Source organism: Zophobas morio, unplaced genomic scaffold (genome assembly GCF_036711695.1).
Source record: "Zophobas morio isolate AGI-343-1 ecotype UQ-CSIRO unplaced genomic scaffold, CSIRO_AGI_Zmor_V1 ptg000021l, whole genome shotgun sequence".
Lineage (NCBI taxonomy): Eukaryota > Metazoa > Arthropoda > Insecta > Coleoptera > Tenebrionidae > Zophobas > Zophobas morio.
In genome coordinates, this window is record NW_026972126.1 from 28,674,277 (window position 1) to 28,694,532 (window position 20,256).

At 39.5% G+C, this 20,256-nt stretch overlaps 6 protein-coding genes across 11 annotated transcripts; 4 read left to right on the forward strand and 2 right to left on the reverse strand.

Moving 5' to 3' along the window:
• Positions 1 to 1,185: 1,185 nt before the first annotated feature.
• On the reverse strand, positions 1,186 to 12,237 carry LOC135133071 (uncharacterized). 2 transcript variants are annotated; one of them, XM_064061326.1, is made up of 3 exons: positions 12,145 to 12,237; positions 1,791 to 2,101; positions 1,186 to 1,734 (listed from the first exon to the last, which is right to left on the reverse strand). In XM_064061326.1, exons 2-3 carry the CDS (start codon positions 2,035 to 2,037, stop codon positions 1,226 to 1,228), a joined length of 756 nt encoding a protein of 251 aa, XP_063917396.1. In that variant the 5' UTR covers positions 2,038 to 2,101; positions 12,145 to 12,237; the 3' UTR covers positions 1,186 to 1,225. The 2 variants fall into 2 exon arrangements, with proteins under 2 accessions (XP_063917396.1, XP_063917397.1); XM_064061327.1 differs by lacking the exon at positions 12,145 to 12,237 and adding an exon at positions 2,157 to 2,242.
• Positions 2,881 to 3,798, forward strand: LOC135133072 (chromatin accessibility complex protein 1). Its single transcript, XM_064061328.1, has 2 exons — positions 2,881 to 3,216; positions 3,407 to 3,798. Exon 2 carries the CDS (start codon positions 3,412 to 3,414, stop codon positions 3,778 to 3,780), a length of 369 nt encoding a protein of 122 aa, XP_063917398.1. The 5' UTR covers positions 2,881 to 3,216; positions 3,407 to 3,411; the 3' UTR covers positions 3,781 to 3,798.
• LOC135133070 (monocarboxylate transporter 12-like) lies at positions 8,542 to 16,920 on the forward strand. Of its 3 annotated transcripts, XM_064061324.1 has the most exons (5): positions 8,542 to 9,947; positions 13,255 to 15,132; positions 15,191 to 15,473; positions 15,704 to 15,844; positions 15,905 to 16,920. In XM_064061324.1, exons 2-5 carry the CDS (start codon positions 13,414 to 13,416, stop codon positions 15,940 to 15,942), a joined length of 2,181 nt encoding a protein of 726 aa, XP_063917394.1. In that variant the 5' UTR covers positions 8,542 to 9,947; positions 13,255 to 13,413; the 3' UTR covers positions 15,943 to 16,920. The 3 variants fall into 3 exon arrangements, with proteins under 3 accessions (XP_063917394.1, XP_063917392.1, XP_063917393.1); XM_064061322.1 differs by having other exon boundaries at positions 8,552 to 9,947; positions 15,704 to 16,920; XM_064061323.1 differs by lacking the exon at positions 8,542 to 9,947 and adding an exon at positions 12,376 to 12,467 and having other exon boundaries at positions 15,704 to 16,920.
• A 237-nt stretch (positions 16,921 to 17,157) lies between these two features.
• On the forward strand, positions 17,158 to 17,904 carry LOC135132018 (nuclear nucleic acid-binding protein C1D-like). 2 transcript variants are annotated; one of them, XM_064059931.1, is made up of 3 exons: positions 17,158 to 17,317; positions 17,370 to 17,686; positions 17,735 to 17,904. In XM_064059931.1, exons 2-3 carry the CDS (start codon positions 17,393 to 17,395, stop codon positions 17,864 to 17,866), a joined length of 426 nt encoding a protein of 141 aa, XP_063916001.1. In that variant the 5' UTR covers positions 17,158 to 17,317; positions 17,370 to 17,392; the 3' UTR covers positions 17,867 to 17,904. The 2 variants fall into 2 exon arrangements, with proteins under 2 accessions (XP_063916001.1, XP_063916000.1); XM_064059930.1 differs by having other exon boundaries at positions 17,160 to 17,686; positions 17,735 to 17,902.
• Positions 17,896 to 18,780, forward strand: LOC135132016 (high mobility group protein B3-like). The gene is made up of 4 exons (XM_064059929.1): positions 17,896 to 18,104; positions 18,150 to 18,343; positions 18,396 to 18,637; positions 18,687 to 18,780. Exons 1-4 carry the CDS (start codon positions 17,971 to 17,973, stop codon positions 18,759 to 18,761), a joined length of 645 nt encoding a protein of 214 aa, XP_063915999.1. The 5' UTR covers positions 17,896 to 17,970; the 3' UTR covers positions 18,762 to 18,780.
• Positions 18,731 to 20,193, reverse strand: LOC135132015 (hydroxyacylglutathione hydrolase, mitochondrial). 2 transcript variants are annotated; one of them, XM_064059927.1, is made up of 3 exons: positions 20,034 to 20,193; positions 19,570 to 19,685; positions 18,731 to 19,524 (listed from the first exon to the last, which is right to left on the reverse strand). In XM_064059927.1, the coding sequence occupies exons 1-3, from the start codon at positions 20,101 to 20,103 to the stop codon at positions 18,802 to 18,804; spliced, it is 909 nt and encodes a 302-aa protein (XP_063915997.1). In that variant the 5' UTR covers positions 20,104 to 20,193; the 3' UTR covers positions 18,731 to 18,801. The 2 variants fall into 2 exon arrangements, with proteins under 2 accessions (XP_063915997.1, XP_063915998.1); XM_064059928.1 differs by lacking the exon at positions 20,034 to 20,193 and adding an exon at positions 19,851 to 20,024.
• Positions 20,194 to 20,256: the final 63 nt, after the last annotated feature.

Here is a 20,256-nt window from a genome sequence, read left to right on the forward strand (position 1 = left end):
TTAACAGAACCGATAGTGGTTATTTTCAAGGTATAGCATTTAAATTGTTTGTTTATACTTGACGTTAAAAACAATCGTCAACAAAAAGAGGTAAGTTGCAACAGTTGTTATAATGATTGATAGTTATTTTGTATGTTAAGAACATGTAAAAATTTTTGTACTTTTACTAAAGTAGTTGATTATCTCATGGTTTAGTGGCAATAATGAAATATTATAAATACATTTTTTATATTTATCACATAAAAACATAAATTTTTTCTTTGTTTTTTTTAGCTCAGTCATATTCGTCCCATTTCCAAGTACTCAATCATAGTCGACACTGACGCTCAATTAACTGTCAACTTATACAAAAAATGACGTTACTCTACTACCTCCTTTTAGCAGTACCAGCATCAACCCCATCCCCCGTAGCCTACATTCTCCAGAAAAACGGCTTCACCTCCATCAGCCTCCTCAGCAGCTCGACAATCGTCACCGAGAACCTCCTTCTAACCACAAAATACCCCATCTTCACCATCCCCAAGTCCAACATCTGCGTCCTCCCTGTACCAAACTTTAAAGGGCTTTCCGAAGATAATATCAGAATAAACTGCATCGATATCAAAAATATACACTTTTCTAAATCCAACGTGACCTTAATCGAGCTACAAAAAAAGATCGCATTTGTAGCAAGGGTGAACACAGCTATAATCCCTGAGGTTACGTCGATTGAGAAGCCCTTCAAACTAAACAGTAATTGTAAAATGATATACCATGAACGTACCAACGTTTTTGACTACGTAGTAGCGCAAAAACTTGACTCTGCAACTATCACAGAGGGTGCCAATACTACCATTGACGCAAAGTTGGCATCTTCCCGACAGTACTGCGTCCAGGATAATGGTGTCCCGTTGTATTGCGAATCGGCGGTCATTGGAATCTTTATGTATGAAAGTACGTCAGATATTTGCTGTGTTAATGAGTGTACGTCCACTTCAGACCTTAAAGTGCTCAAACTATATACTGAGGAAGTTCAATCTTTATTAAAAAAGTATGTACCGCCATAATTAATGTTTATATTGATCTAGTTTGAGTCTTGGTTAAACGTTTGAACTTATTTTAACAATAAATTGCTTGAAAACGAAAAAATGATTTGGCTTTCATGACGTGAAGGTCGTAAATTAGGTACAAAAGTAAAACTCAAAATTCAGTAATTCAGTCTTTATTAAAAAAAAACACATACAAATTAACAATAACAATGATCTTCATGCTCACTTGTGTCTTCTAATTCTATCTCATCTATTTCTATTTTAATTTCATCTTCCAGCCCCCCATCTACTGCAATGAATTCTGGCTCCGGGAGCTCGAGAGGGTCCTGATTCGTCGTATCCCACATAACCGAAAAGCTCTCATTGACATTAACTTCTTCAATTTCGTACCTTGGCAGGTTACGTGATGGAATAAAATCTATGCTAGTGGGATGATTCGAGGGCTCCCCCCCTATAAAGTGGTCAGCGCACACCGTCAGTGGCACCCACATCTTTGGAGCATCCGCCTCGTTGTTCCACATAACCTTCCTCCACATGTTCCACCGGTTAGCCTGCGAATCTGAAGATGGCCGGTTCAGGGTGAAGAAACGCTTGTATGGGTGTTCTACGCTGAGGTGGTGGCAGAATTCCACCATACACATGTCCTTCGTTGGGTTTCGCTGCGGCAGATCCATCGTGGGAATGGCGATTGGGGAAAGTTTGTCACCTTTGATGTGGAAAACTTAGTAATTTTGAGTGTTTGAAGGATGTGAGGGGGTTTACCTTTGTAGTAGTCTGAGGCTTGGAAATGTTTGGAGCACACTCTGTCAGTGCGGCTGTGGGCTTTTTTCATTAAGAGGATTAGTTCCCAGACCCTTTTTCGTTCCATTTTGTTTTCGATTCCCTTTTCGTTGGTCACGTAGACGTAGGATTTTCCGTCTTGGGGAAACAGGTGAAAGTGGAGGTGGGGGTGGGAGTAAGAGTTGCGGCCGCATTCAGGGACGCAGCAGTAGTGGATTCTTGTGGTCATTGTGGGGCCCCCGATTCTACATGGGTATAGGTTATGTTTTGAACTGTCAAATGTATGTCAGGTTCTGTCAAAATGCATCATTTAAAAGAAATTAACAAATTATGAAATTATAACATTACCGTGTATACATTAATATTAAACTATGAAATAATTGAAGATTCATTTTGCATTAACATGATTATCTTTATTATTTGAAATGAATACGCAACCAACATTACACGTGGTTTCTGTTCTAATTTTTATGATGAAAACAGAGACGTATTTAAATGATTATGGACCTCCAAACATAGCTAGCATTTATGTAGAAAGGTCACACTTATGGGTTTGCGTTTTACGCAAAATTTCCACTAAACAATCTTATAGTTGCAGAAATGGTAACACTGCACTATATTTACTGACAAGTGTACTTATTTATGTATGAAAACAATTTACGACCTCTGAAGAGCAACAGGTGTCTACAATAAATAGATAACCTCAAGCTATAATCATTCGTTCTCTTTAGAATGTTTCAAACAAATCGAGTCTTGTAATTTATCAGCGCCACATCCACTTAAAATTGCATAACCCAAGTGTCAAACTATCAAGAACTTAATCTTGTTTTTCCATTCAATCGTCACAACGCATTATTTAAGTGTTGATACTACTAATAGTGGCGATAAAAACCGGTCTAGTAAATATTTAAACATTTTAAAATACCAGAGAATGATACCTCCTTATTAAACAACGTAAACTGGCTAAACGACCACGCAGCACCTGCTCCCCCAATTACCAATTACCAAAGTAAAAACTCCTCTCTAAATAAATAATGACGTCACATGCGAACATTTTGAGGACCCCTGCCCGACCTGCGCCTCTCCCCACCACGCGCAACGATCGTCTGTTGTTTTCAGTGACGTTTCGTGCAGTTTTCTCGTCTCTCGTGCGAAAACGGCCGCAACCATTCTCGGTGCGCCAATTACCAAAATAATTCCCGTCGACAGCCCCCGACTGGCAGTGTACGCGTAGCCCCCGACCGGAATTCGCCCGCCCTCACTCAAATCAAGTGTGCTTTGTGTGGTTACCGTCCCGGCCTTCCTGACTCCGGCCCTTTAAACCGCCACAGCAGACCCATCGTTCGAGCGCTCCCAGACGATGGTTGCAGTTTTTTAGCATCGTTTTCGGCGTAATTTTCAATTTTTGGTAAGTTGGTTGTTTGTTTGGCTGTAACGTGGACGTTTTTTGGCGCGCTACCGGTTCTGGATGATCGTTTCGAGGCGGCTGGGAATAAGTATAGCGTCACCTGCGCGTCACGTGATTGACGCCGATTGACAGGCGACGATGTGACGTCACGCTAATCAGGTGACGTCATCTTGTTGTTTTTCGTTTCTAGCCGCGATGTCGACGAAACCATGGGGGGCGTTGCCGGTGTACCGGATCATGACCATCATGAAGAGTTCTTCGGAGGCGGAGAACATCGGGAAAGACTCGTCGCTGATGATGACCAAAGCTGCGGAACTCTTCATTAAGATGCTCTCGAGGGAGGGGTACAAGCTGGCGAATGGCGGGAGGAGCTTAGAGTATAAGCACGTGGCGGAGGTGGTGCAAAGGGACGAGAGGTACGAGTTCCTGAGGGATATTATGCCGAAGAAGATCACCTACGCGGAGTACAAAAAGATGCAAGGGATACAAGAAAATCGTGACGAATCGGAGACGGAAGACGACGACGAATCGGACTCGGGCACCAGCAGTGGCAGTAGTCAATAAATCAGGAGTGCTTTCGTATGCTTTTGTTTTTTGTTTTGTCTTATTAATCCTATCCCTTTTATGTTCAAATAGTTGCAGCGCGGCGTGCCCTCACCCTCACTACCTATAACAGTCTGTGAAACATTCACGTGAACGTGTGAGCCAATCAGAGCGCACACGCTGATCATGTGACTAAGCTAAGCCGACTTAAATAAGCGCTGGTTTGTTTAAAATAACGTTTAACCTCATTTGACTGCATAATTAGCACCTTCAGGCACGTGCTGTCTGCTTTCGTAATTCCGACCGCAACCTTGGATTCCGATAACAGTTTCTGCGTTATTTGAGAAAAGAGAAACGCTGTGAGGGTGGAAGAAACCGTTCCGGATTCTGAGAAAGTTCGTCCACGTGCCGCCGCTTTCCCGCCCCCGGCGGCGGCGGCATCCCTCCCCGTTCTTCCAAATGGCAGGGGTGGAATTTTCCCTGCATCGAACGTGTCCCCGCCATTTCGCTATCGATTGGTGGTTTCAAGGTTGCCGCTGCGGAAGTGACGCGTTTATTTGCACACTTTGGTATACCTGCAAAAATGGGTTGCCACGTGACGAAATTCATATGCGAGGATGGCAAATATTGGTAGATGGGTGGGTTTGATGTTTGATAAGAAATGGGGTCGTGGATGAATGGCTAGAAAAAATGATAAGTGGAAGCATTTTAGTAGATACGAGCGAAGACTTATAGCAGAACTTTGCAAGCTTGGAATTTTGTGGGGCGAAACCGTAAAAGGTGGTTGAACAAACTGCTTGTTTTTGTGGGGAAAGTTTGAAGGATAAAAGGGTCTTTGACCGCTTAAACCGTAAATATATGTATATATATATGGTTCTAAGTATATGGCAGAAGTTTGTAAAGGCACATAAGTGTATGTACATACGTCATGTAATTTCATACAGGTCTACCGCTAGAACCGTATTGTCACTTCTTTTACATTTCAAGCCTCAATCTTAAGGTCTAATTTTAAATTTTCTCTACGTTTCACAACATGTAGTACACGGCAGTGTTGGTCTCCCGTGAAATTTGAAATATACTGTAAGAGTTTCATGATTTTTAAAAACAAGACATTACTACTAGTAAGGCCTCTTTATAACACAATACTTTTTAATGATTTTTAGCCTGGTTTTCAAGGTAACTTTTAAAAAAAGTAAAAATTTTAAGAAATATATCCCATTTTATCAAACGTGAATACGGTTTCGGCCAAGAAAAGTTACCATTTAAAAACCCTTAAAATTCGTCTTTTTACCCTGGTTTTTTCTGTTGGGCCATTTCAGAATACTTTGTTTTTTAAGCACTTTACTCCTATTTTAACAACCTTCTTAATTAAAAGTTAAAATTTGCCTTTTTTGCTCAGTTTTTCAATGGGGCCACTTCAGCACACATATGAATATGGTTTCGCTCAAACAAGTTCACCTTTTTAAAAGCAAATATTCTAACCATTTTACCATGTTTTTATGGCAGGTACCTATATTTAAAAAAACAAATATTTTTAAAATATTACTGTTATTAACGTAGGTATATTAAAAAGTTACAATGTTAATGCATTTTGACCTATTTTTAAGTTTTTTACTAGTACAGCCCCCTTCAGAACACTTTGTTTCTTTAAGCATTTCACCCTGTTTTGAATTTTGTACTATATGGGCCTGTTCAGAACAACAGTTGAAATTTAAAGTCTAAAATAGACAAAGAAGATAAAAAAATGTATTTAAAAGAATGATGTGAATTGGAAAATTTGGTGTGTACCCAAACGGTATACACACCAGAAATTGATTAATTAGAAAAGGTATTTTTTACGAAAACGCTATGCGATGGACCGCCTTGTACATTATTATTTGATTATTTAAACGCAAGGTCCCTTTATAGTGATTACTATTAAGGAACCTTGATTTAAACGTAAGATGATCAAGTTTAAGTGATCTTAAATCATTTAAAAAATATAATATTTTAAGAATTTGTACAATAGAAAATCAATTATTTATGATCGCATTCCAAGAGTAAAAACATCTCCATGTTTATAAATTCTTTCAATTGATAAAGTCTCCCATTTATGTGCATAAGTACCGTATGGACCATTTGTTATAGGTATTTGATATGGGCTAGCAAAAGGTATTACTTCTGTAGCTTTTTCCTTATATATTCTCATATATCCTTTACGGATAAAGTAAAATAAATCAAGATATGTAATCGGCTCGCTGATTTCCATACAATTATTTTTAAATTTTAAACTAACCTCTTCTTTTATTGGATAATTAAATTTAATTTTCTATCATGTTATTATGACTAATTTTTTGATTAAATATTTTTTCATATCTGTTTAAATTATAAAGTGTAGCTAAAGTAATAAAACCTGGAAATATTTGTTGTTTGTCTTCGCTCGAAATAAGTTCGTCTAGATCTTTTCGTAATTCTTGTATAAAATCTTGTGATAATTCTTGATAGCATAATACCAAGAACAAATTAAGTTTGTGTTTGTTTTCTCTGATTAAGTCTTTGGATAATTTTTGATATTGTGATATTTCGCTCCAATCAACTTTATCTGCAAAATCTTTTATAAAATCTTCAGATAAATTTTTGATATTGTGATATTTCACTCCAATCAACTGTATCTGCAAAATCTTTTATAAAATCTTCAGAACATCAAGTGGTGGGGAATGTAAGGGCACGCACTTTCCTGTGCTCTGTGTCTGACCTCTAATTTGGTGAGTCTGTTCTGATTTTTAATCGGGAAAAAGCACTGGTTAGTGATCGGTTTGTGAGAGCAGGTAAAGTTGTTTGCAAAATTAAAGGATTTGCATTAAACTATGAAACGTCCAAAAAAGATTAATTCCGATAGAATAAACAATATTTTAGAATACAAACACAAAAAAATCAGTACACAATATAATCGAATTACCAGAGAGACTAAAACTAAAGAACTTTTAAATAAAACAGAAACAAAAGAATTTGGTTTTGTTTATGACAAGAGAGTTATTTTAGAAAACTTTGACACAATACCATTTGGATATTAATCCTTTTTTATTGTTAATTAATAATAATGAATAAATTGGAAACTATAATTAATTAATAGTTTTTTTTATTGTTAGTAGGTTATAAATAACTTATTACAATATGTAAATGAAAAACTGTAATATAAATAAACAGGCTAAGAACATCATCTCTAAACTGACTTTACCAAGCTTTACATACTTGTACAACCAACTGAAAAAAAAAACACACAGTACCTACTTTCCTTTCATCGAGTATCATTTAATAAAATTTTATTTCCTCTTCAATGTAAGTTTATTCATTCAATTAAATATACAAATGATATGTATCAAAAATACAACAATATCGATATATTTACCATAATAAATTATACAAACAAAAAGGCAAGAATACCAAAAATAGACAATAACAATTAATTTAATTCACCATTCATCTATATGCATATCTAGGTATTTCTGAATGCAAACAGTGCCATCCTGGGCTGTAGATATTAATAATTTGTTTGTTGGCATTGGATATAATATCCATAAAATTCCCAAGATCTTGAGATCTTGCTTTAGCATAAAGCTTTCTGGTATTGTGACAACCAGATTTACGTTAATTTCAAGATGGGCACTTTCGCACTGTCGTTTGTAGAAACACATTACAAATAAGTCAACAAACAAATCTTCTGTTGCGCAATATTTCTTTATGTCATCCTTTATTATTATTTTCAATAACAACCTTTATTTAATACGCGTTACAACGTAAATAACGGTCTAGGGCGTTATTTTTGAAATTAATAGGCCCTAGGGCGTTATTTTTCAATATTCAGAAATTATAGTAAGAGTAATGATAAAAATGGAACAATAACGTACTTTATATAAATTTATTCTTTTTGCTTTATTTCAGAAGTACAATTAGTAAAGTGACCTGAAAAATTAACACCTTTGGAATCTGTAACACTTGAAAATTGACTTGACGTTTTGATGTCAGCTGACTTGTTTACGCCAGAAACTAAACGAGCATTCTTCCGTTTGGAACATTCGCTATCATCCACGTATCCTTCTGCCACTGTGGAACTTTTCCAACCTCCTAGTTGCTTCAAATTTAATACGCTTCCTCCAGCATCGGCATGTAATGTCGCAGCAGTTCGTCGCAGGCAATGACCAGTATAGCTTTTAGCATCAAGCAAACCCAAAAATGTGGCGATCTTGGATGGTATAGCCCCTATAGTATTCTTACCCACAGGTTGTGCAGTACATCGACCCCCACGTAGGCATAAAAAAAATCTGTCACACAATTTTTCATTTAGTAAACAACGCCGTTGCTAGTGACCAAGGTAGGTCGATTTTTCCGTTAAATTACGGGAATAAGCTTTTTTTTGGAATTTTGTGTTTATTTATAAACTTTTGCTGGTAAGGATGACATAAAATGTTGAAGGCACCACGAGGGTTATGAACATAACACCCTCGGACGGGACGCCCTCGGGAGTACACTGTCGACCTCGTGCGTTATTTATTTCATAACGCCCTAAATACTTTAACAGCTATTAATAATCTAGAGCGTTTTTTTTCTGCCAAGGCTGAATGTTTTTCGCGCCTCGTTTTTAAATGGCCAAATTCAATAAAATGTTTAGACTCGAATTCGTAGATGAAACTACGAATATTTAAGGCATTTATATGCCTCATCGCCTCCCAATTTGTGAAGTTCTAAAAGTAATTAATACATTAATTCACAATAACAAAATCACTTTTAATTATAATAGAATTAATAAATTAGGTAGTAATGTAAAAATTTACCATTTTTTGTGTTGGTCCTTGAACCGAACAACGACGTACGGAGGTTTTCGTGATGTCAATAAGTTTATACGGAAGTTTATTATAAAGTCTATTTATTAATGAAATCCACATAACTGAAATTTGTAACACGAATAATGACACAAATGATTACTGGCCGCTAATGGCGGAAATGAATGACGTATCGCGTATGGCCAAGGGTGACTTCGAAAAAACGGGCAATTTCTTTAAAAATTTTAACTTTTTAAAAGTTACCATGAGAACCAGGCTAAAAATCATTAAAAAGTATTGTGTTATAAAGGGGCCTTACTAGTAGTGACATTCACTAGAGAAGAAATAACGAACATAGAATATGAACAAAACATACAAGGTACTTGAAAAAGTCTTCCGACATTTTTCACCATGAAATGCTAAGATTTTGATTAATCACAACCATCAACATCAAGAATATAAAATCCCTAAAAGCAAGAGATAAATGAGCGCAGTGTTTGTTTTTTCATCGTTACAGTGCATTAAACCATCCTAATGACATAATTTCCCAGGATAATGTTATCGAACAATGCATTAATGGCATTTTTATTTATAGATCGATATACGACCCACAGTTGCTTGTAAATAAGTAAATATTTGTGCTTTGTAAACTTTTCGTCACAAACGTACGTCAAATTAATATCAGACTGATACACATTTAAAATTTTACGTAGTTTATTTGATTAGCTACACCCATGACGCAAACTTCTAATCCTCCATTCCAAAAAAAAAAAATCATTAAGAAAGTCAAAAGGACGAGATAACGAAATTAAGAATCCGACTTATCTTCAACGTTTAAGGAAATGTGTTCGCTGTATTCCAAAGTGCTCGTGATGAATAAGATATGTTATCAACGAAGGACGTTACTCCCATGGCCCGACACAGACAGAATGAGGCGCCCAGTGGCGTTCTAATCCCCAAATCTCAGAGTTAAAACTGACTAAATCCCGCCATAACCTCACCTGTCAAATCTGACATTCCACCTGTCATTCTCCGGCCCCACTCACATTGGAAAAATCCCGGGAAGCCAATTCCTAATCCAGCTATCAGCCACACTCTCGCAATAAATCCGTAAGATTGCCAGAGACGGCTTAGGCTTATCTGATAAGTTCGACTCGTGCGTCCCCTCTCCGCCCCACGCCACTGTCCCTCCACTAAATGATAACACAAAAGAATATTTAGAAGTGGATCTGGCTATCAGACGACACATGCTCGTTTCGGCTGAAAATCAAGTAAACGGGGTGCATCGTTCAGTCGTGTGAAAAGCGAATTTTTGTGGCGTGTGTGGTGTACATGTCAAGGTCGGGGGCGGCTGCGGGCGGCCTCACCATGGACGATTTCAAACTGGCGGTCAGTACGAATTCAAATTTTACTTAAATGCAAGATGCGCAGTAAAAATGGCTTTTGTTTGCTCGTTACTGCAACAATGCCGGGGGACAAAGGCATCGTTTGGTTTTTTCACGGGGTCAATTACTCCTTATCGCGGATTTTTTATTTCATTGTTTTAGTTTGGCGTGGGGGTGGGTTTGAGTTGGCAACGTTGGCTTACGGATTTTTGTGACCTTTCGGTGATTACGGATATTTTTCTTGGTCTATCTGTCATTGACATTCGCTCAAGTTCAATCCTGTGTTAGAGACGTGTGTTGTTCTCGGGTTGAATGGAATGAGGTTTAGTTGGAGTGCACTCGTTTCGAAATTGTCTATTTTCGATAAGTACTATCATGAAGTGGGTTAAAAATAGAGTGGGAGGTTGAGGAAGAGGTAGTCGGTCGAAGGCTGAATGCGTAAAGATCGAAACAGGAAAATAATCAAGGTTTTTTTTAAAATTATATTGTCTCATTGTCCGCTCTCACCGCGCTAGTTTGATTGGTAACAATGGTGGTGTGTTTGAGCAGTGGTACCAACGTATTTTAAGTTTTCGGCATGGTAGAACCCCGTGAACTCTCAACTCCATTGTAACTGATGTCGTTTATGCACGTGTGGACACTGATCAATAAAAAAGTTCATTTCGTATTCTCTCTAATTCGTATTACGCTCGACTAGTTCACACCCCATGCCAGATATAATAACTGAGTGTAATTCGTTGTGAGAAGTTCTGTTGGGAGTTGCAAACTTTGTTAAAGTGTTAAAAAAGTGCAAATTTCATTGTTTCTCCGGTTGACGGCATTATAAAACTTGAGTTTATCACCAAATTGACCTTGAATTAACCGTTTAAAAGTGAGTTTTCTATAAATGTTGGCCATCGAGTTTCTAACGTGCGCCTAAGAATAGCACTCAATTTGACTAAATATTAAACGAAATGGACCTGCTTAAATGTAGAGAACAAACACAAATTTTGTGAAATGTTTACATTTTGTATAGCTAGTCAATTGTGGTGAGTTTATCATAATTGTTTTTTAATGGAGGAGATTAGAAAATTGTTTTGTAATGATTTATTTTCTGCCCACTTTAACATGCTTTGTAACTGCAGTCTGCAGCTAAAGCCACAAGTTGCGAGTCAGCGGTTAAATTTATCGCAAAATAAATATACTTGAATCTAGATATATACGACCTACTTTCAAGTTTATAGGAAAGTTAGAATTGGTCTCCATATTGTCTGCTATTTGATTGCAAAAACTTCAGGGATAAAATTAAATTTTGTTGACATTGTTAACAATAAATTTAAAATTTGGTTTAGTATTAAATAAGTTACTTTTATTAATACTTTACAAAAAAGATTTTAATGTAATTTAATTGTTATGCAACCAACATTACACGAAATCTGGATATGAAACAATAATGCACAAAATGCATTTTAATAATAAAAACCGAAAACTTCCCTTACAAATGGATAAAAAAAGAGAAATCTCTTAAAGACAGCAATACCATGTGATCCAAAAAGAGGCGTTTAGTTGGTCATGAAATCTATTTTTTGTTGATGTAAAGTGGTACGTATAAACTAATTGACCTGTAGAATACATCACTTCTTGGTTTGGACGAGTTATATTTCCTCATAGTGACTACGCTCCATTTTTTTATTAGAAAATGACAATATTTGACACATTTTGCAAACAAAAATGACCGTTTTCAGCAAGATTTTTGTTACAACTCGTTTAGTAAACGATTACAAGTTTCGTCATGAAGTTCCCGTTCCGAACCGGACTTTGTGTGCTGCTGTCGGTAAATACATCATTGTTGTTCTATGTCCACAAAAAACGAAATTCCTCAATGCAAACTTTAGCCAAAAACTTCCACGCAATAAGTAAATCCCGCAATTTGGAACCCGCCGCGAAACGTTTCAAGGCAATCCGTTCGTTTTCTCATGGATCAGACATAAATAAATCCGAAACGTAAATAACAATCTAAGATTACGTCGACATGCAGAACTTGTTGACACTTTCCGCCAACTTTTCCGCGGACTGGCATCCAAAAATAAAAATCTTCCCCGACGTGACAGCGCGTAAACAACAAAACTCTCTTCGTATCAGTCCCGCAAATCGACGCCAAGTGCACCGCAATAATGTTTTCCGCTCTCTTGCAACGACCGGCCAAAAATAAAATCCTTTACCTATTTCCATCCGTTTTACGTCCGCGCCTCTTTTTTCAACACTTCATGTAGTCCCTGCCAAGTTATTTGACATTGCTGTGCCGCACGTAGGTCACCATAATAATCACAATTAAAACCGATTAGTTCAAAGCAGATTATTATTCCATTATTGCGCTCGGACCGAACATTTCCACCAAAATCCTACCCGAGTGCCCGGCGTCTTTAACATTGGCGCTTCCTAGTGATAACAGTGCGCGAGTTCCACTATCACGGATTAAAATCGAATCCACTCGTGGCGGAATTCGAGATTTTATCTCTGGCGACAGCGAAACCCATGTAAACAGGTATTGGATTTTATCGCTGATTATTTTTAGCGAGTGGCTGCTGCAGCCGCTTCGGCGGAAGCTCGGAGGATGCTCCACACGGACGCATTTCTGGACCTCTTCTTATCCTGTAAAGTGAACCGATGCATAAACAGATCGATGTTGATTAACAATTTTTTTATTAATTTTCAAATTTAACGTTTCCAAGAGGTTTCGTAAATATATCGGCGATTTGTTTTTCAGTTAAACAACACTTAAATTTTAATGTTTATAATACCTTTTCACACCTTTTCATTTATAAAGTGAAATTTTACAACTATGCGCTTGCTCTGTTGATTGAACTGTCCGGTTTTCACTGTTGAGATTGCATTCTGATTATCAACTTATAAAATGTCTTCACTTCGCCACTGGTAAGTTCATCAATTAGAGATTTGAGATAGAGTACTCTGGGCCCATAACCTGTTGAACTTTAAAATTTTACTTTTACTTACTTTAAGAAAATTGTACATATTAACTTTTTACGTCTTTTATACTTATTCTCATTATCTTTTTTACATATCTAGTAACAACTTTTAACAAACAAATGAACACGTTTTGACGTTTCTGTGAGTACTATACAGCGCAATATCCGCAACCAATCTTAAAATTCACTTGTTCATTATTCACTTCATATCAAACATTGTCGTCACATTGTTGGTGCGGATGATCAGATAAATTTTGGTTAGCATCTTACCATTTACACGATATTCCGGTAGTTTCGGATATTATCCGAACATGTTTGGTTCTGATAGTTGTTTGTTGGTTCCAGATCAACCTCCAACCCCCGTGGTTGCAGCGCGCCCCGCATGGCACCACACCCCGAGCCAAGTGACAGTCGGCACGTACCGCCCCCGACCCGCATGAAACGTATCGCAAGCGCGTACCGTCTTGCGAGCTTGCGCAGGCAATTCTCTAGAGACTTGCAAGAATGGCCCAACACACCATGGACAAACAATCCGATAAAGTCAACAAAAACGGCGTTACAGTGAGCTCGAGTACCGCGAAAGTGTCAAACGGCGGCGTCGACGAGAACCGGCCGCTGCTCGATGACGCGCTGAAGCGCGCCTCCATGGAAGAGGAGGAGGAGAAGCCCGTGCACCACGTGCAGTTCGACCGGGGGCGGGGTGACGACGCCAAGCCCGCCCCTAGCCCCGCCCCCAGCTCGGGCTCCAGCTCAAGCTCGAGTTCGAGCTCCTCCTCCACGCTCGACCTCAGCGAAGCCACTCCCCCAGACGGGGGCTGGGGCTGGGTGGTGGTGGTGGCGTCGTTCGTGGTGAACCTCATCGCGGACGGCATCACGTTCAGCTTCGGCGTCATCTTCGTGGAGTTCCTCAAGTATTTCGGCCAGAACCGCGGCACCACGGCCTGGGTGGGCAGCCTCTTCATGGCCATGCCGCTGTTGTCGGGCCCGGTGGCGAGCTTCCTCACGGACCGCTACGGCTGCCGCAAGGTCACCATCTTCGGGTCGGTGCTGGCCTGCACGGGCTTCCTCATCAGCTCGAGGGCGAATAGCATGACGGTGCTCTGCATCACGTTTGGTATCCTGGCGGGGTTCGGCTTGAGCTTGTGCTACGTGGCGTCGGTGGTGATAGTGGCCTACTACTTCGACAAAAGACGCTCGTTCGCGACGGGGCTGGCGGTGTGCGGCAGCGGCATCGGGACGTTCATCTTCGCCCCCTTCATCCAGTTCCTGCTTCAGGAGTACGGTTGGAGGGGCACCACGTTGATCCTCGCCGGATTGTTCCTCAACCTAGCGGTGTGTGGGGCCGTGATGCGCGACCTCCCGTGGACGTCCCGGAAGGTGAAGAGTCTGGCGAAGGAGCGCAAACGAAATAGGAATCTAAAGCGCAAGAACAAAGGGTCTTCAGCCGACTCGTTCTCGGTGAGCAACAGCACGAATACAGCATCGGTACTACAACCCATCATGGAGACGAGCAACGAGAATTTGGAAGCCATCAACACGGACCGGCTGTCGTCTTCATTGGTCAACCTCCCGACGTACGTCCGGAACGGGGAAAAGGTCCCCATCGAGGTGATCGAGCTCCTGTCGCAACACAAGAACGTCTACAACGTCCTCCTGGCGAACTACCCCAGCTTACTGACGCCTTCGAGGAGCTTCAGCGACTCGGGTCGCCTCAACGAAGCCTACATGCAAGCGAAACTACCGCAAGCTCAAACCCAGCCGACGAACCAAGAAGCCGCATACTTGTCGTGGCTCAAGAGGAACCAAATCTCGCCGCCGAGGATGAACCCGAACAAGAAACTCCCCACGGCCTTCCTGAAGGACTTGAGAGTCCACAGACTTTCGGTGACGTACCGAGGGGCCATGTTGAACATCAACCGCTACAGGTTACGCGCCAGTTCTTGTCCCGACATCTACAGGAACTCCATGACCACCATAGCCAAAGAAAAGGTAGAATGGTACGCCGGCCTGTGGGACTTCTGGGACTTGCTGGTCGACATGTTCGACTTCTCCCACTTCGCCGACGTGAAGTACTTGCTTTTCGCCATTTCAAATTTCTGCTTGTACACGTGGTACGACGTTCCGTACGTGTACTTGACGGACCATGCCACCACTTTGGGGTACTCGGAAGAAGACGCCTCTCTACTCATTTCCATTATCGGTATCATTAACATGTTCGGTGAGGTGGGTATTGCACATGGTGGTACTCCGGGTACGATTAGTAAACGGTTCATGGTCGTAGGTGATGTTGGGATGGGTGGGCGACCTGCCGTGGGCCAACGCCATAATAATCTACGCAGCATGCATGGGGCTGTGCGGCGCCGTGACTGCGGTGGTACCCCTAATCAACAGCTACTGGTCTCTCTGTGTCATTTCTGGTGCCTTTGGGTTCTTCATAGCAGCTAACTACTCTCTAACGTGTATCATCCTGGTGGAACTGATCACTCTCGACCGGTTCACGAACGCCTATGGTCTCCTCCTGCTGGTGCAAGGAGTGGCCAACCTGATCGGACCTCCGCTCGGAGGCAAGTTCGCTTTTGCTAAACCAGTACAGCCAATCCAGCATCGGACACAATAAATTATTTTTTACATTTATCATCGTAACTATGCATCTGACAAAAAAAGTAGCAATAACTTTTTCGCGTAACGTTAATAATAAAAAAGTTATGAAGGTAAAAATTTAAAAATTAAGGAACGAAAGCTTGGATTGACTGGACTAGGCTTTAGAGTGAATGCGTTGACCGTTTGTTTCCAGGTTGGCTGTGCGATCAGACGAAGAACTACAACTTATCGTTCTACCTGGCGGGTCTGTTCATCGCTCTATCCGGTCTTCTACTCATCATCGTGCCGTCGGTGAAGCGCTGCAAGCGCTTCCTGCGGGAAAATTCAGACGAAGGTGAATTTTCCGTAGACGATAAATTACAAACCATAATAACCTCTTGTCTGTCCAAAACAGTTGAGAAACCTACTGCAGGTGGCGCCAGCCACATCTAATTCACAAGTGAACTTAAGTATTGTAGGTTTTTTTAGAAGTTTTAGTAGTTTTACATTTTTGAATGCTTTTTTCGTGTTCTGCATGCAACTTGTTAAGTCCCGCCGTCAAAATCAGGCCCAAATTGTTACAAAAACTATATATATATATATAGTAGAGCTTCGTCGAGTTCAATTAAACATGTAACCAATTTTAGGTAGAGTTTCGAATCTCAGGTTCAAAATCGTAGATCTGTTCTAGCGACTATCACTCGGATCTAGGAATGTTATGAAATTCGTCAAATACAAATTCTACGTGTAAATATAAGTGTAGAGGCTGTGTTTAATAAGGAGGAATAAATTAGGATAGGTAGACGGAACATACACAGAATATACAATCATGCACCATTTTCAATATTGTTATTTTTTAAAGTTTGTTGTTCAGTGGGTGTAAGGAGAGGTCTCGGACGCGCCACGTTTTAAAGTCTTATGAAACCTCTAAATAAAAAACTAAATTCATCCATTTCGCGCGCGCGTCGGGTCCGAGATGTCCGTATCCATTTGAATTATAAGCATAGCTGTGATTCAAAGTTCGAGTTGTTTTCTTTATCGACGACTACAAATAACTCAATAGGTGGAGTATTTTCTTTTTATTTATTTTTCTATTCAGACCTTTCATCCCATAGTGTCGACTTTCGGTTATGTAGACTAGACGATTTTTTTTCGTATCAGTATTTTCTTTTATTGCTATTAGTTACCTTTCAGTATGATTTCCGTTGGGTAGAATTCGAGGTCACTAATAGAATATTCTCTCATTTCGTTCTGTAAATAGTATTCCCCGTCAATAAATTAATGCCTTTAGATATTATCTTAGAACGAAGAGGTCCCACTTTGAAATATTCTAACTATAATCAATTTAACTTGGGATCGTGAGTCGATCATAGTTTTTAATATCTTTACTGTATTATATCGATAGGAAGTAATAAAGCCATTCAAATTGAATCTTTTTTTATGCGACCCTAGCTCCCGCTCCCGCCATATCGAAAAGGAACGTCAAATCAGAGAACATAGAGAAGCGCCATAGTTTAAATCAAATAACGGTTGAGGACTTCTCAATTTATGTTGGTAGCAGTGTTTGTTTCTAACTAGGAATAAAAATAACTAGAAGAAATGTCATAATATTTTTATTGGCATCGACTATTTAAATTTGGCGGTTGAGGACTTCAATGTCAATAAGGGTGGTTTTGCAAAAATAGCCTCTATATGTCGCTTTTCTATGTTCTCTGGTCAAATTAACCTCCTAATTATTAGGAATTTTCTGATGTAGGTTGGTACAACGATCGCATCCTGCACTTATTGACGCTTCTGTATTCAGTAATTCTGTATGTCACTAATTGAGGTTAGTTTGAAACTCAGTGATAAAAGATTAATTAATCGATCTGTATAACTAGTTTTTACACTATAAAAGACAAATATGGAGAGCGACATCGATTTTGGAGATCTACGCGACGACAAACTAATCCAACAGAAACTGACAAATTTTCACAATAGTGTTCAAAAAATTGGAAAAATCGTCGAGTTATCGTCCAACCCAGACCTATACGAAAAGCTGACCACAAAAGAAAAAGTAGATTTCGATTTATTTATGGCATATACTTTAAACACACTTTTCTGGCTGTACATGAAAACAAAAGGAGAGGACCCAAATAAAAGCGAGATAAAAAACCAGTTGAATAGGGTGAAAGAGTACATGGTTAAGGCAAAAGACGTACGTGTGTCTGTGATCGTAGTATTTTTTCTAACAAGAACATTTCAGGCTAACGACAAGGCGCATCGACCTCGAGTGAATCAAGCAGCTGCCGCAAGATTTATAAAGCATGGCATACATTATAAAGACGGAGACGAACCAGAAGAGCCTCCCGTTAAAAAAATGAAATTGTCAGATTAGGAAATAAATTTATGATAAAAAAATTGTTGATTTTGTGACAATTGACATTTGTGCAACATAACCTTAAACCATAAGCACATTAGCACACAGACCTCAAGAGAAAAATGATGTCAGACGAGTCAGAAAATGACGGTGTATTTGCAGAAAGCTACGAAAACGACATTTATTATAAAAAATACAAACTCCTTCTGGACGAGTGTGCCCAGCTGCAAAAATCAAACGAAATTTTAGTTTTTAGGTTAGGTTTCCTGTAACTATCGCCTGTTCTAATTTCAAGTTTTAGGATACAAGAAGTGAACAAAATCGTACGGAGGAGACAGAAAGAGGTGAAATTCTTCAGAAAGCGGCTCCAAAACAACTACGGTGAAGATTGGGCTGTGATTCCCAACCTTGACATTGTGAAGGAGGAAGAAGACAGCAAATCTGTAGCGTATTTGATGTTGAAAGACAAACTAAAAGACGAAAAAGGGGAAGAGCGTAAGTTGAGTTATACTTTTCGAAATTTATTATTATTACAACCATGTCTTAGCTGTAGAAAAACCCAAACCTAGTAAGAAACCAACTAAACGAAAAAGTGGCAGAAGCGAAAAGGACCCAAAAGCGCCGAAGCGGCCTTCAAACCCGTTTTTCCAATTCTGCCAAGAACAAAGACAGATTCTAATGGAACAATTAAACGCGGAACTGAAACCTGGAGAAGCAGAACTCTCGAAACAAGAACTAACAAGACAATTGGCAATTAAATGGAAATCTCTTTCAGGATCTGACAAAAAAGCACGTTTTTAAATCTTTATTTAACATAATAATGACCCTACGTTTCCAGGTGTATGTGGACATGTATGAACGTTCGAAAGAAAAATACGCAGCGGAATTATCAGAATATAATATGAAAAAATAATATAAGCATAAACAACGAATTTATATTTTTTACACAATATCTAAGCTTTGAATGAATCCTTTTCCTTGCGGATGGCTTGCATTGCTGCGATAGAATTCTCACACTTTGCGTGTTTTTGCACTGAACTCTGGCACACCCTCATGAAGGGATTGGTTTGTTTTTCATCAGCAATGGTCGAAGGTACTGTGGGCTCCCTATTCCCTCTTTTGACTCTAGCCCATTCAATTCTGTTCAAAATATCGGGATTGTCGGGCTCCACGTGTTTCGCAAATTTCAAGTTTTGTTCAGTGTATTCGTGCCCACAATAGACTTGAGTATTATCAGGTAAATTTCCCAAAATATCGATCAAGGCTGCATGCATCTGTTCAGCTGTACCTTCAAAGAAGCGCCCGCACCCAGCCACAAACAAAGTGTCCCCTGTGAAAACCGCAGGGGGCTGCCCTCCAGCATTTACATAGTAACAAATATGCCCCGTTGTATGACACGGCGTGAACAGACACTCCACATTAATATCCCCAATCGAAAACTTATCTCCATGCTTCACGAGATTCGTAAGCGCCCCAATTCTCTTATCGCCCCCGAAAACCTGCAGCGCATTTTTCGACTTTTTCACGAGTTGCTCGTTACCCCCTGCGTGGTCCCAGTGGTGATGAGTTGTCAGCACTTTTGTCAAGTTAACACCTTCCCGTTCAACGGCTTCCAGTACCGTATCGGGGGTGACCGGGTCCACGATTGCCGCTTGCTTAGTTTTTTCGTCAACTATCTAAAAACCACGATCAAAGACTGCCAACAAACTTCCATCACTTACAAGATACATATAGTTGTCGGAAAGCGCAGGCAAAACTACCACTTTCATGTTGTTTAAAAGAACAGTCGACTGTGAACTGTGTGACTCTCTTAAACCGTTTTGTTGGAGTGCTGACACTAGAAATAGAGTGAAAAAAACAAAAATAAATGTCAAAATGAGTGACATAACCTCACTTCCGTGAAGGTTCCGTTTTTGAGGTGAAGTTTAAGTAACAGTTGGTAGGATTCGGGGGGTAGGTGAGGTTCAAGGGTTGTACTATTGTTAAATGGTTGCATATTTACCGTGTCTTGTGTGCTTTTAGTAATTGGGACGTTCAAGGTCACAGGTAGACATAACCTCAAACCTTGTAGTTTTTTTAATCTATCGTTCATAAGTAACAAATATGGTGAAATGGGACACACTTCTTGTGGGTGTTTGTTATGCTTTGTGAGAATTACGTGAACGAGTGGTTTTAATCAACTTACGTCGAAAATAAGTAGCTGTGAGGCCTTGTAACACTCTATTCGGAAGGTACCTACTTGCAAAATTAAACATCGTAAATTGTGCTTGTCATCATCCACAATGCTATTTTTTAATATAAGAAGGACTTTGATAAGAGTAATTGTTGTGGAATGATAAGGTATGTTTACAAATGAGTACCTAACCTCACACTTTACTGTCATTAATTTAATTGCTTTCTTTATGAAT